The sequence below is a fragment of the Poecilia reticulata genome, chromosome 6 (genome assembly GCF_904066995.2).
Source record: "Poecilia reticulata chromosome 6, P_reticulata-male-v2, whole genome shotgun sequence".
NCBI lineage: Eukaryota > Metazoa > Chordata > Actinopteri > Cyprinodontiformes > Poeciliidae > Poecilia > Poecilia reticulata.
Genome location: NC_088835.1, coordinates 25,259,799 through 25,274,191, shown reverse-complemented (window position 1 = coordinate 25,274,191; position 14,393 = coordinate 25,259,799). Strand labels below are relative to the sequence as shown.

Genomic DNA, 14,393 nt, shown 5'->3' with positions numbered 1-14,393 from the left:
CTTTAGAAAACCAGGTCATTTACAAGGTACAGGATTGATAGCATTATGTTGTGGGGATGTTTTGTTGCAGGAAACAATTGATACTATTAACAAAATAGATCTTATAATGATGAAAGAACATTATGCAGATATATTTGGGCAACATCTAAAGACATCAATGAGAAGTCAGATTTTTGAGCTGCGTAAGTTTGCTGCTAAGGTTAAACACAGTAAGACTGTCATTTCAAACTTCTTAAAATATTGTGAGGATTATGAAGCAAAAAACTTGAGTAGTATACCCCAAAATATGTGACCGGCCCTGAGCCAATTTTCTGTCCATCAGGAGACTGGGCGATTGTTGTCACAAATTAAGCTTGTCACTGGTGCCAATTCCAGTCTCATAACTATGTGACATCTGCAAGAAAAGGCATCTTGGGAGACATCTTCAGTTACATGTAATTGCCCATTCGGAGTTTGTACGAGAACATCAAACATGGGACAATGTCTTTAGTTGCATTGATTACTGCAACAGTCCCTTCACAGGCATGCCTAAAAAAATCTATCAGACAGCTACATCTAATCCACAAAACTGCTGCTTGGGTTCTTACTAAAACCAGGAAGATAGAGCACATCACCCCAGTTCTAAAATCCTAGTAGTTCAGAGAATTTACTTTAAAATACAGTTATTAGTTTATAAATCACCAAGAGATTTGACACCAAAATACATTAAAGATCTCCTGTTGTTGTATCAACTTTTCAGACCACTCAGGTTTTTTGGTTCTGGTCTGTTCTGCATAACTAGAACCAGAACCAAACATGGAGAAGCAGCATTCGGCTTCTTTGCACCACAAATCTGGAACGTCCAGAACAACCAAAACACTGAGTTCCTTTAAATCAAGGCTAAAAATTCACCTGTGTAGAGTTACTGTTGAACCTTAATAAATAGTTCAACATTTATTAAGGTTCAACACTTAACACTGACTAACACTGACCAACACTGACCAACACTGACGTTGGTCAGTGTTCCACCACCAAATACATCAATTACGTACGATGGCACTCACCATAATGTAATGTTTATTACTTGTTTTCAATTGTCGACTGTATGTTGTTTTTATGACTTTTTGTTTTTGTATTTTTATGATGTAAAGCACTTTGAACTGGTTTGTTGCTGAAATGTGCTATACAAAAAAACTTGACTGATTGACTGATTGAAAGGCGGAAGAAATTTTTACTCTCTGAGAAAAAAATTATCTTGACAGCCCTGATGGCTTTCAGCGTTACTGGCATGACAGGGAAACCCCACCTTTACACAGCAAAGGGGAGGGGCGTCATCATGATCTTTTTCCTTCAGAGGAACAATAGAGCTTCAGGTTATGCAGAGGCATAACCTAATTATTTATATATATATATATATATATATATATATATATATATATATATATATATATATATATATATATATATATATATATATATAAAACCAGGATGGCTTTCCTGAAAAACCACCCTGGAAACAATTCAGTTTAATTCTTTTATATATATACATTTACTTGTGGGGATTTACTAAACATAACACTAGGGAAACAAGTTTAAGGGCGAAGACAGACTTGAGCAAATGTTTGATCAGTGCATGGTACACTAAAGTATAGATTAATCTTATAAAAACAATGTTTTCTAAGGATTGTTGCAATGGCGCCACAACCCTCAAGTCCAAATACTTTGGTTCGTCACTAAGTGTGTAATCCTAAAATACTATTGTTACTCTAACTGTACACCCAATTTTTGTGTCATTGTCTAATGACCAAAACATTTCCCAAAGCTTCAGCTGATAATGCTACTCTAAATAAACAAAGATGGAAAGCTATTAGTAACTCTAATACCTTTTCTTGGGAGTGATATTCATGGAAACCAAAGTCACAAACGTTGACACCCACAATATTGTTAACCCCTCCTAAATTGTAAACACCACAGGAATATATAACATAATGCATCTGAAGTGCACTAGTTGGCTCAAGTATCCAACACAGGACAGGGACGACTGAGGAACCATGAGAGGAGTCAGGCGCCTTCTAGAATGGGCGCTACCATGGCTCATTCTAAGCCTTGGACTATCTGCAGTCTCCTCTGGTACGTAAATTAATAAGAACTTATGAGAGCTCTATACCTGCCAGTGGCTACATAAAACCTTATTCTCATTTTAATTTGCAATTTTTGTCTAACTGAAAAAATGTCTTTCTTCTTTTTATAGTAGAATTTCAAAAAGTGGGAAAAATGGCAGTGATTAAAGGTGAAGATTTAAATAAACAATATATTTGATTCTTTCTCCAGATAAATCTATTTGTGTACCTTGAATTTCTCTATAATGAAAATACTGTCCTAAAAAAAACAGAAGCGAGAGGTTCCCACATCAACCAGTTCTGCAGTACATGGGGGAACTTTCTTTACAAGACTTTTGATGGGGATTTCTTCCACCTTCCCTCCACCTGTAACTACATCTTTACATCCCAGTGTAAGGGCAGCTATGAGAGTTTCAATATTCAGCTCCAGCGACAGGAAGTGGATGGGGAAATCTCCATCTCCAGAATTCTGATGAAACTGGAAGGGATTGTGGTGGAGTTTGCCAACACTTCCGTTACGGTCATGAATGAACCGTGAGTTTATTGGGGGAGAGGGGGGTTATGTTTTTTCTTCTAAGATACTAGTTAATCTGAAGATTATACTTATGATTCATGTTTTATGTACAGACTGTAATTGCTTATTCTTCTTTTCCAGTGTCTCCATGCCATTCAGTCAGGGTGGCATTTCAATTGAGGAAACCATGTCCTATATTAAAGTCGAGGCTAAGTTGGGTCTGACATTAATGTGGAATCAAAAGGACTCCCTCTGGGTAAGTTTTGTATGCTTTGTTAAACAATTTTTTATTTAGTTCAACTTATATACTGCTTACAAGAAATTGTTTTGCAAGATGTTTTGATATTTTATGGGGTGACTGTGGCTGTGTGGGTAGAGTAGTCGTCTTGAAGGTTGTAGGTTCGATTCCAGCTTCCTCCTGCCTCATGTCAATGTGTCCTTGGGCAAGGCAATTTAACCCCAAATTGCCTACCAATCTGCGTATCGGTGTATAAATGTGTGAGCGTTTGTGAGTGCGAATTCTAGTGTAAAGCACTTTGAGTGGTCAAAATCATTGGAAAAGGTGAAATATAAGTTCAGTCCATTTGCAAGACTGGTTGGTTGAGTTCATACTCAGTTGTGTATAATCCAAATTATTTCAAACTGACCCAGTAAATTTTAATGCAATCCAATTATACAGCCACATCTAGAGTTTTTTGGCACATCTAGAGTGAAAGGTAGCTGTGACACTTTAGCGTTTTCCTTAGTGACGTGTAAATAATCATACATTATCTGGACATAAGGCAAAACTCATTATTCATTGACTGACAAAATAGAAAATATATGGCCCTCATCACAAGTCTATAAAATAATGTTAAATCCCATCTTTGAATAAAAAAAATAAAAAAACTAAAGTACTCTAAAATACATTTCTGTAGCTTTGCATGAAATCCACATTTTACTGAAATATTCATAATCAATCATTAAAATTTTCTTTACCAGTTAGAATGCCTTTGTTATAAAGTTTATATGTTTGTAAGATTATGTAAATATCTTCTGATCAGTGGTCATCAAGAAAGATTTAGAAGCATTTTTAATTAAAATGAAATGTGTTTGAAAAGGAAAAGTTATTTGATAGTTAAGCAAACTACTTTTGAATGACAGCATATTAAACAAGTGTCAGAGAATGTTTGTACTGCTGTTTTGTAAATGTTTGCCCTTTGGTGTTCATCCAACTGTGAGCGCTGAGTACTAAAAGATAGGCAGTTACAGCAAAGCTCGAGCCATGTATAAACAGACGGACCAAGATTCCATCTGAAAATCTGAATTTGACTTAGATCTCAATTTCATATGCATTTAAGGTGGAGATGGATGCCAAATTTAAGAATCAGACCTGCGGCCTGTGTGGTGACTTCAATGAACTCAAGCTTTATGATGAGTTTGTCCAGTCAGGTATGTTCTTAATGCATACGCTTCACACACGAATGGACACACATGTATCAAAGTTGACAATCTTGTTTTTCTTCTCAACACAGCGGCTTCCATAAGTCCTGAAGAATATGCGTTGAGCTGGAAAGTTGATAGTCCCACTGAAACTTGTAAAGTAGTTTCTTACCAGGCTAATGCGAATTGTTCAGATGGGGTAATTTCAAAAATTTGACATTTTGAAGCTGTTTTAGATTGATAATTTCATTCAATTAATGCGTATGACAAACTTAAACTTACAGCAAAAACTCTGCAAGAAGTTGCTGTCAGGACCTGAATTTAAAAGCTGTCGCAAACTAATTGACTCCGGGTCCTTCATGGAAGCTTGTGTGAAAGACTACTGTTACTGCAACAGCAACAGCAGTGCATGCTTGTGTTCGACTGTGTCTGAGTACGCCCGGCAGTGCGCCCATGCAGGTGGACAGCCAAAGCAGTGGAAGACAAAACAACTGTGTGGTAAGAGATGAAAAAGTTTTGAACTGTATATTTGTACTACAGCTACATTAGAGTCATTGCAACACATATTGCAATACCTATTTTTTATGTTCTGAGTAGAAAAAACATGCCCTTTCAACATGGAGTATAAGGAGTGTGGCAGTCCCTGCATTGACACCTGCAAATACCGGCAGAAAAGTCAGCTGTGTGATGAGCACTGTATCGACGGATGTTTCTGTCCTTCTGGTTAGTTTCACAGTTAATATTGATTTGTAATCCAGCTGTTCAATATTTTATAGATACACATTTGTCGTGTTATTTATGTTCCATAGTTAGATTGTCAAGTTAAGCCTTTTATAAATGTGCACTCTTAGCAATACCTAAGCCTTAACAGTTGTATTTATTTTGTTAAGTACACAATAGTACTGTAGTGTTCTTTAAAAGAGCTCTTACATGTTCTCATCCCTAGCATGCTACCTTATTGAAGCAGTAGTTGGCAAACTTTTAGATTAGAAAGATAAGTAAAAGCACAGAGTAGTAAAACTATTTTGAGTGTTGAAATATGAAATAGGTCAGAACCTTTGATTGAAGCAGCTCCCTGCTTGTACAAGTTATTACAATGGGTCATTGTACAATCTATTACAAAAAACTATTCATAACGTCTTTAACATTAACACTGTCACACTAACATTATAGGATATTTGGATGAGTCTTTTGATTCGAAGAGAATCAAAAAACAATGTAAATGTTTAAAATTTTAAAGTTTAAACCGTAACCCTTGAAACCATTTAAAACAATTGTGCATCTGTTAGTGTCAAAACCCAACACTCCCACATATGTAACACTTACAGAATTTGATCTGGATTATATTAGTGTTATAACATTGACAATAATAATTAACAACTAATGCTTGTCTCCTCTAAGGTACAATCTTTGATGATATCTCAGAAAGTGGATGTGTTCCTGTTGAGGAGTGCCCATGTTTCCACAAAGGCGAGACATACAATACTGGGGAATCAATCATGATGGCATGTCAAAACTGGTAAATTAAATAAATGAATGAATGAATGAAAAAATAAATAAAAACAAATTACAGTATACTTCAATATCCGTTTCTGAAATGGGAAATCCAGTGAATTGCCAACAAAATGTGTCTTTTTACAGCACCTGTTCAAAGGGTGAGTGGAGCTGCGTAGATGCAAACTGTCCTGCTGTCTGTTCCATCAGAGGAGGCTCTCACTTCTCCACCTATGATGATAAGACATACAATTTCCATGGAAAATGTTCCTATGTTTTGTCCAAGGTAAAGAAATATTAATAAAACACATGAAATAAATAGAAAATAAATGTTTGGGTTTTTTAAGCTGAATTATATTAAATTCCAATCAGATAATTATTTGATATCTGAATGTATTGTTCACCTTGTGGCTTTAGATTGAAGACAATGCTTTTACTGTGCTTGGTGATTTCAACAAATGTGAAAGGTCTGATAAATCAACTTGCCTGTCTGCCATCACTCTGCTGTATCAAAATCACACGGTAAAATATTTGTCACACATGGATGAGACTATATATTTAGATGTCTGCGTTTATGTAAAATTTACTGCCTTGTGATAGTAACTTGTGTTTTCCCAAAGGTAATTGAAGTTAAAGACAGAAATGAAGTCTTGTATAACCAACGGGTCTTTGAACTTCCTTTTTTCTTGGGTGAGTAGATGTTTTTTAGTGTGCCTTTTTCAGTGAAAATGTAACAAACTGCATTTGCTCGAAGTTTAATGAAATATTTGAGATTTTATACGTTTCTTTCCATTTGCAGGTGACATTAAAATCTTCCGTCCCTCTACATTCTTTACCATCATCCACACAAACTTTGGACTTGATCTCGAGATTCAGGTCGTACCAATCATGCAGCTCTACATCAGAGCTGATGTCTCCCTGAAGAGTAAAGTTATGGGTATGTCTATTCTTTAGGAGTTTCAAGATTGTGTGTTTGTGTTTTTAATTGGGCCTCAAGTTTAAGAGTTATAATTTTGTAGGTCTTTGTGGAGATTTCAATGATAACTCACAAGATGACTTCAAAACTACAAGTGGACTTCCTGAAAGCACACCAGTGGCATTTGCCAACACATGGCGGGCCAAACCAAATTGTCCAGATGTTGAAAATGACCTTACAGATCCCTGCACTTTAAGCATTGACAAGAGTAAGTCATTGACACAGTTATCCATATGTCACCCATAGTGCTCCAACAATTAACTTATTCTTTTTTCTTTTGTAGACAAATATGCAAAAACCTGGTGCTCCCGCCTGTCAGACACAAATGGGATTTTTTCACAATGCCATTCTAAAATAGACCCACAAGAGTACTTAGCTGTAAGCATGTAGCGCTTTCTGTGCATATCTAATTTCAATTTTTTTCGTTTTGCACTTCATTTCCCATACTTTGTAATTTTTAATCTAATGTCATGTCATTTGCCTTCACAGACTTGCATTTATGACACTTGTGCCTGTGAAAACAGCGAGGACTGCATGTGTGCCGCCTTGTCCTCATATGTCCACGCATGTGTTGCTGAAGGTGTATTCCTGAAAGGCTGGAGAAAAGATGTTTGCGGTATGTCTAAGATAAACAAAATAGATAGAAATGTGCAGCCTAATTAAAGCAATAACGCACCAAATATTCATTTACTTTTTCAACAGACAAATACATGACATGCCCTTCGACACTTGTGTACAATTACAAAATGACGCACTGCGGTCGAACTTGCCGCTCTCTGAGTCAGTCGGACGCGACTTGCAAGGTTGAGGTTACCCCAGTTGATGGCTGTGGTTGTGCTAAAGGATCTTTTCTAAATGAGGAAGGAGTTTGTGTATCAGCTTCAGAGTGCTCCTGTCAGGCAGGAAACACAGTGGTACAGCCTGGGGAGACGGCCAATGTCCAAGGACGAACATGGTAAGGACTACTAGGTGTCAGCAAGGGGCATACTAACATGTCATACTCAAAAGACAAGATAAAATGTAGGTAATATTTTGTAGAAATATAATACTGCTTATTTTTGGTGCTTCAGAAATTAAGTAAAGGTTTTCAAATTGCGTAATGTTTTTAGGAATATATAATTGGTGTGGAATATTCAAGTCCAGGTCTTACCTTTATTTTTCAAGTGGTCTAAATGCTGAGAAATAATTGAAATCCTCTCTTTTTGTGCTGTCACATGAAGAACAAAATTTACATACCCAGAGCAACTGCGTAGTATTTTGAAATACCTATCTTGTCATTTTAATATTGACTGCACCAACAGACTATACCTGTTTGCTCTACTTAAAGCAAATTACTCCTATATTTTGAACCATTATTTATGTATGTGCTTTGAAGTATAAAAAAATACTTTTTGTAGGGAAATGGGATAAAAATAAATTTTAAGGACAAAACATTTTTTGTGTTTTGAATCAATACCAATTTAAAGACTTTGCAATTACACTCTTTTAATTTTGTTTAACATATATTTTTTTCTGTCTTGCTATTCAGCACCTGCCACGCTGGAAAATTTATTTGTAAAGGAGAGCCAGTAGCTAAGTGTAAGCATAAAGTGCTTCAGTAAAGACAAGTTTAAACAACAGAATGCTTTAGATTGCAGTTTCTTTTAACGCTGTATCACTCTCATCAGCATGCACCAGTCCCATGGTTTTCTTCGATTGCTCAAAAGCAAAGCCAAAGGAAAAGGGGTCGGAGTGCCAGAATAGCTGCAACACAGTGGACTCCGAATGTGTAAGACTGAGATGCTGGCAGTTTAATGCTTCTAAATATAGAGTACTTATACATTTAAGCAACTAAATAAACTGTAAACAAATTAACCATATTGCGCAGGTGAGTTCACAGTGCGTCTCAGGGTGTGTGTGTCCCAATGGCCTGCTGTCAGATGGGAACGGAGGCTGTGTAGAAGAGGAAGACTGTCCTTGCCCCCATGATGGAAAATACTATAACTCAGGAGAAAAAATCCAAGCGGACTGTAATACATGGTGAGATTTCATTTGCACATTTAACAAGTACCAGATTTCTACACATTTCACATCATTCTGTCTCTTTTGACTATTAACTTCATATATTGATTAAAATCCTAGCACATGCAAAAACAGGAAATGGGAATGCACAGAAAATGACTGTGGTGCAACCTGCACCATATATGGAGAGGGGCATTATATTACTTTTGATAAAAAGAAATTTGCCTTTAAGGGGGATTGTGGCTACATCTTCTCTCAGGTATCGTTTGTTGTGTTTTTGTTGTTGTTGTTGTTCTTGTGTCAAGGTAAGTTTTGTTAAACTGACTTTGAATTGTTGCAGGATTATTGTGGAGACGATGTGAATGGCACCTTCAGAGTCCGGACTGAAAACATCCCATGTTTTGATAGTGAAAGCATTTGCTCCACCAGTATTAAACTCTACTTGGGGGTATGTAAATTTGGAGAAACACTGCATTGCTTTCACAAAATACTAAGTTTTCTTGGCTGGTGATCAGTGCTTAAATGCAAGAAAAAAATTTGATGATACTAAACTATAAAAACTATTATTTTTTTAAGTTGTAAAAAGTAATGGTTTAAACCAGGAGTTCTCAAAATGTAGGAAAGCTAGCCTCCCATCATAGAGCAAATCGACAACTATGATTTAACCAACATTGCGGTTACTACACATTTGTTCCATCTGATGTGACCTCTGTTCTTTAAACTCAAGTAAAAAATAACAAATAAAAACACTGTGACCATGAAGCATCTCCATGAATACCTTAAATCATACTTCCTTCTTTTTATATATACATTTTAAATAACATTTTACTATTTAAAAAATTATTGTATATTTTTATTGTATTTTTAAATAAAAAACTAATATTTTAAAAAATATACATTTTTAAATATTAAGGAGACAAGATTCTGTCTCCTTATTTTGTATCTGTTATCTATAATTTCGTTTCCTGTACAGGTTTGGTGAAGTTGGCAAAATGTTTGGAGTTAATTTTTTCTTGTAAAATTTTTCCCCACATGTTGAGCCACACCTGGAGAGGTTGTCATGATTTTTTGTTTTAACAATTTTTAGTTTATAAAGAAAATAACTTTCCTTAACATTTTTAGATATAACTGGAGCGCCTCAAGCTGTCCAGCTAAAGTTTTAAGCATCTGATTGAGTGTGAATGTTTCATTTGGTGTTTATTTGCTTTATTTATCGTTTTAGAGGAAAGAAATTGTACTGTCAGATGAAAGTGTCAAAGTTATCAGTCAAAGCAAGGGGATTGACATACCTTTTAAAGTCCACACTATGGGTATATATGTCGTCATTGAGGCAAATAATGGTCTTCTTCTCATCTGGAATAAGAAAACAACAATCATGATCAAACTCAGCTCCGCATTCAAGGTGAGTGAGGAGGACATCTAGAGTTTCCTGAATAAATATTTGAGAGCTTTCAATTCAGAAACGAGCATGCTTTTATTTGATGGCAGGGCAAAGTCTGTGGCCTGTGTGGAAATTATGATGGGGCTATCAAGAATGATTTCACTACCAGAAGTAACGAAATAGTAGTTAATCCAACAGAGTTTGGAAACAGCTGGAAACTGTCTCCCTCCTGCTCAGATGTAAACACCACACTGAGCCCGTGTGCTCTGTACTCTCAAAGACGTGCATGGGCAGAAAAACACTGCAGCATTATCAAAAGTGAAGTGTTTTCTGCCTGCCATGACAAGGTGAGAAAAACTAAGGATATGAAACGCTAATGATAGTGTAAATAAAGAGATGATCTTGCATAACCAACTAGAGAACAATACTTTTCATTTTTTACCTGCATTTACAATTACGTTTTTCTAAAAAGGTGGAGCCAGAACAGTACTATGAGGCTTGTGTGGCAGATACGTGTGCCTGCAACACGGGAGGAGATTGTGAGTGTTTCTGCTCAGCTGTAGGAGCATATGCAGAAGCATGTAATGAAGCTGGAGCCTGTGTGAAGTGGAGAACCCCCACCATCTGCCGTAAGTTTGGATTGGGTTTCTGAAAAGGCAGAAAAGAAATGATCCGTGTTGGTGCTTGGGAACTCTGATGGCTGATGGGTAGTTTGTCATGTTTGAAAATAAAAAATAAAACACAGTACAGATAACAAGATTGCTTTTTGCTGGGTGTATGAACTTAAAAATATAGGCTCTTACTATTTATTTTCTGGAAAAAAAATTACAATGTCTTGTATCTTGAACAAATACTTTCAACTTACTTGTGTTCTGTTTTATCAGCTCTATTCTGTGACTACTACAACCCTGATGGAGAGTGTGAGTGGCACTATGCTCCATGTGGAAAGTCATGCATGAAGACATGTAGGAATCCTTCAGGGAAATGCTACAATAAACTTCCACCACTGGAAGGTAAGAGTGATATGAAAGAAAAACATTTAAAATCTTTAATTATATTAGACTGGTGACAATGATATTCGATGTCAGATTTGTAAATACTCTTCAGGTAAATCCCATTAAACTATCACAGTTAAAATTGGGGATGCTTACTGAAATCATTAGGGCCTTTTACAAACTTCCACTGCAAGCCCCTTTCATATTTTGCTGCCTGTCAAAATGTACTAAGTGCTTCAAACAGAAGCAAATCTTTGTTTCTTCATCTATATCCTCACACTATGTTAGTGCTTCAGCAGATCACCTCGCCATGCAGAACACATGAAGATTATCTGAAATCTGAAAAAAAGGCTAAAGAAATTACTAAACCTTTTGTGTGCTTTCCAAAATGAATTTACTTTTTAAGGATGTTATCCATCATGCCTGCGGGAGCAGCCTTTTTTTGATGAAGCTAGCATGAAGTGTGTGTCTGAGAAAGAGTGCGGCTGCTATGATGAAGATGAAAACCATTACAAGGAAGGAGAGTCAATGTCTGCAAATTGTCACAAGTGGTAGGATCCTCTCAAATATATAAAATTTTAGTAAGGGAACAAGATTCATAAACAATATGTACCTAAAACATGAAAATAAACTTATTTCCTTTTCTCACAGTTCTTGCTCTTCAACACAGCTGACATGTATTTATGATTTGAATGGTAAGGCAAAAATACGTGCATATGATATGCAAACCAAGAGCTAGATTTTTGTCACTGTCAGAAAAATTGTTGAAGACAAATTGTCATGTGCCATGTCATTATTTTGTAGCGTGCACCTGTGTATACATGAATAAAACCTACAAATATGGCGATACAGTCTATGAAACACATGATGGAGATGGAACCTGCATCTCGGGTGTTTGTGGACCAAATGGAACCATTATAGTAAAAATGGCACCATGCATATATACATCAACAACAACACCTTTTACATTTACCACAACTGGTAAGATAAGACACATATAAAAGCTGTGTGAGGATTAATTTTAGTGTTTTGAATTAACTTTAATTTATCTTTGTTCTCATGTTTCTTCACAGCAAGTACTACAAAGCAGCCTGTAACTACAACTGCACCTATCCCAACACTCACAACCCAAGCAGTAACATCAATTCTGACTTATTCAACTCCAAGATTTTCCACAAGATCTAAAACGACAACTGTGCCTTTGTCCACTTTACATCCATCTTCATCAACTTCTACAGTCACTGAAAGTCCCAAAACTGAAATAGTATCAACCACAACACCTTACATAGAAACACCTACCCCAAGAAGAGAGACTGAAACATCCACAGTCACAACAGCTCAAACTGAAAGTACTACCACCACACCCGAAACATCTACTGCATCACCCAGTGACTGCTATATTTGCAAGTGGTCAAATTGGATTAACAATGACTACCCCGAACACAACAGAGATGGAGATTATGAAAGATTAGCAAACATTTCTGATCCAGATTTGAGTGTTTGTAGAAAACCCCTACAAATACAATGCAGATCCAAAATTTTTAAAGATGTGCCTTTAAAAGATTTAAATCAAAATATAATCTGCAGCCCTACTGATGGACTAATCTGTCATAATAAGGATCAAACACCTCCACAATGTTATGATTATGAAATTCGGATAAAATGTTGCACTTACAATTTACATTGTGTGTCTAGCACAACAACAACAATAAATTCAGAAACACCAACCACAACACCAGGCACAACACCTTACATAGAAACACCTACACCAACAAGGGAGACTGAAAAGTCCACACCAATAAATACACCAAAACCGACAACGCCTCAAGTAGAAACTACAACTACTGGCACTACAAAACCTGAAACCACAACCATAATTACAGAAAACGTCTCCACAACACCTCACATAGAGACACATACCCCAACAATAGAGACTGAGAGAACCACAACAATGTTTAAAGAAACATCCTCAACACCTCATATACAAATTGTAACCTACACCACTAAAAAACCAGAAACTGGACCTGTAATAGGCACACCAACTACAACACCTCATATAGAGACACCTACCCCAACAATGGAGACTGGGAAACCCACAACAATAATTACAACAAAACCTACAACGCCTCATGTAGAAACTACAACTACTGGCACTACAAAACCTGTTACCACAAAAATAACTACAGAAAACGTCTCCACAACACCTCACATAGAGACACCTATCCCAACAATGGAGACTGGGAAACCCACAACAATAATTACAACAAAACCTACAACGCCTCATGTAGAAACTACAACTACTGGCACTACAAAACCTGAAACGACAACAATAAATACAGAAAACGTCTCCACAACACCTCACATGGAGACACCTACCCCAACAATGGAGACTGGAAAACCCACAACAATAATTACATCAAAACCTACAACGCCGCATGTAGAAACTACAACTACTGGCACTACAAACCCTGAAACCACAACAATAATTACAGAAAACGTCTCCACAACACCTCACATAGAGACACCTACCCCAACAATGGAGACTGGAAAACCCACAACAATAATTACACCAAAACCTACAACGCCTCATGTAGAAACTACAACTACTGGCACTACAAACCCTGAAACCACAACAATAATTACAGAAAACGTCTCCACAACACCTCACATAGAGACACCTACCCCAACAATGGAGACTGGAAAACCCACAACAATAATTACACCAAAACCTACAACGCCTCATGTGGAAACTACAACTACTGGCACTACAAAACCTGCCACCACTAAAATAACAACAGAAAAAGTCTCCACAACACCATACATAGAAACACCTACTCCTACGATGGAGACTGAAAAATCCACAACAATAATTACACCAAAACATACAACGCCTCATGTAGAAACTACAACTACTGGCACTACAAAACCTGCAACCACTAAAATAACTACAGAAAAAGTCTCCACAACACCATACATAGAGACACCTACTCCTACGATGGAGACTGAAAAATCCACAACAATAATTACACCAAAACCTACAACGCCGCATGTAGAAACTACAACTACTGGCACTACAAACCCTGAAACCACAACAATAATTACAGAAAACGTCTCCACAACACCTCACATAGAGACACCTACCCCAACAATGGAGACTGGAAAACCCACAACAATAATTACACCAAAACCTACAACGCCTCATGTGGAAACTACAACTACTGGCACTACAAAACCTGAAACCACAACAATAATTACAGAAAACGTCTCCACAACACCTCACATAGAGACACCTACCCCAACAATGGAGACTGGAAAACCCACAACAATAATTACACCAAAACCTACAACGCCTCATGTGGAAACTACAACTACTGGCACTACAAAACCTGCCACCACTAAAATAACAACAGAAAAAGTCTCCACAACACCATACATAGAAACACCTACTCCTACGATGGAGACTGAAAAATCCACAACAATAATTACACCAAAACATACAACGCCTCATGTA

The 14,393-nt window shown here is 36.8% G+C and overlaps 2 protein-coding genes across 6 annotated transcripts in view; one reads left to right on the top strand and one right to left on the bottom strand.

Moving 5' to 3' along the window:
* Window positions 1-14,393, bottom strand: part of saal1 (serum amyloid A-like 1) — a 121,642-nt gene that overhangs the window by 88,861 nt on the left and 18,388 nt on the right. For 2 of the 5 annotated variants that reach the window (XM_008412078.3, XM_081608249.1), the window contains exons 2-3: window positions 9,796-9,859; window positions 5,680-5,760 (exon numbers count right to left, since the gene is read on the bottom strand). The gene's annotated coding sequence lies outside the window, so the exon portion shown is untranslated. Of the gene's footprint in view, window positions 1-5,679; window positions 5,761-6,986; window positions 7,102-8,360; window positions 8,453-9,795; window positions 9,860-14,393 lie in introns of those variants that run through there. The other 3 variants (XM_081608248.1, XM_081608246.1, XM_081608247.1) reach the window with 3 other exon arrangements.
* The window catches only part of LOC103466485 (uncharacterized), a 29,363-nt gene continuing 16,952 nt past the window's right edge, over window positions 1,983-14,393 (top strand). The window contains exons 1-30 of the mRNA XM_081608493.1: window positions 1,983-2,109; window positions 2,231-2,269; window positions 2,372-2,633; window positions 2,755-2,869; window positions 3,954-4,044; window positions 4,128-4,234; window positions 4,320-4,533; window positions 4,633-4,758; window positions 5,437-5,554; window positions 5,677-5,815; window positions 5,947-6,051; window positions 6,150-6,219; window positions 6,329-6,466; window positions 6,549-6,713; window positions 6,789-6,883; window positions 6,995-7,121; window positions 7,208-7,460; window positions 8,034-8,083; window positions 8,173-8,273; window positions 8,373-8,524; window positions 8,627-8,765; window positions 8,847-8,954; window positions 9,729-9,908; window positions 9,995-10,234; window positions 10,360-10,516; window positions 10,772-10,900; window positions 11,289-11,433; window positions 11,534-11,577; window positions 11,687-11,863; window positions 11,956-14,268. Coding sequence (XP_081464619.1) covers window positions 2,031-2,109; window positions 2,231-2,269; window positions 2,372-2,633; window positions 2,755-2,869; window positions 3,954-4,044; window positions 4,128-4,234; window positions 4,320-4,533; window positions 4,633-4,758; window positions 5,437-5,554; window positions 5,677-5,815; window positions 5,947-6,051; window positions 6,150-6,219; window positions 6,329-6,466; window positions 6,549-6,713; window positions 6,789-6,883; window positions 6,995-7,121; window positions 7,208-7,460; window positions 8,034-8,083; window positions 8,173-8,273; window positions 8,373-8,524; window positions 8,627-8,765; window positions 8,847-8,954; window positions 9,729-9,908; window positions 9,995-10,234; window positions 10,360-10,516; window positions 10,772-10,900; window positions 11,289-11,433; window positions 11,534-11,577; window positions 11,687-11,863; window positions 11,956-14,268 — 6,178 coding nt within the window. The 5' untranslated portion in view covers window positions 1,983-2,030. The remainder of the gene's footprint in view (window positions 2,110-2,230; window positions 2,270-2,371; window positions 2,634-2,754; window positions 2,870-3,953; window positions 4,045-4,127; window positions 4,235-4,319; window positions 4,534-4,632; window positions 4,759-5,436; window positions 5,555-5,676; window positions 5,816-5,946; window positions 6,052-6,149; window positions 6,220-6,328; window positions 6,467-6,548; window positions 6,714-6,788; window positions 6,884-6,994; window positions 7,122-7,207; window positions 7,461-8,033; window positions 8,084-8,172; window positions 8,274-8,372; window positions 8,525-8,626; window positions 8,766-8,846; window positions 8,955-9,728; window positions 9,909-9,994; window positions 10,235-10,359; window positions 10,517-10,771; window positions 10,901-11,288; window positions 11,434-11,533; window positions 11,578-11,686; window positions 11,864-11,955; window positions 14,269-14,393) is intronic.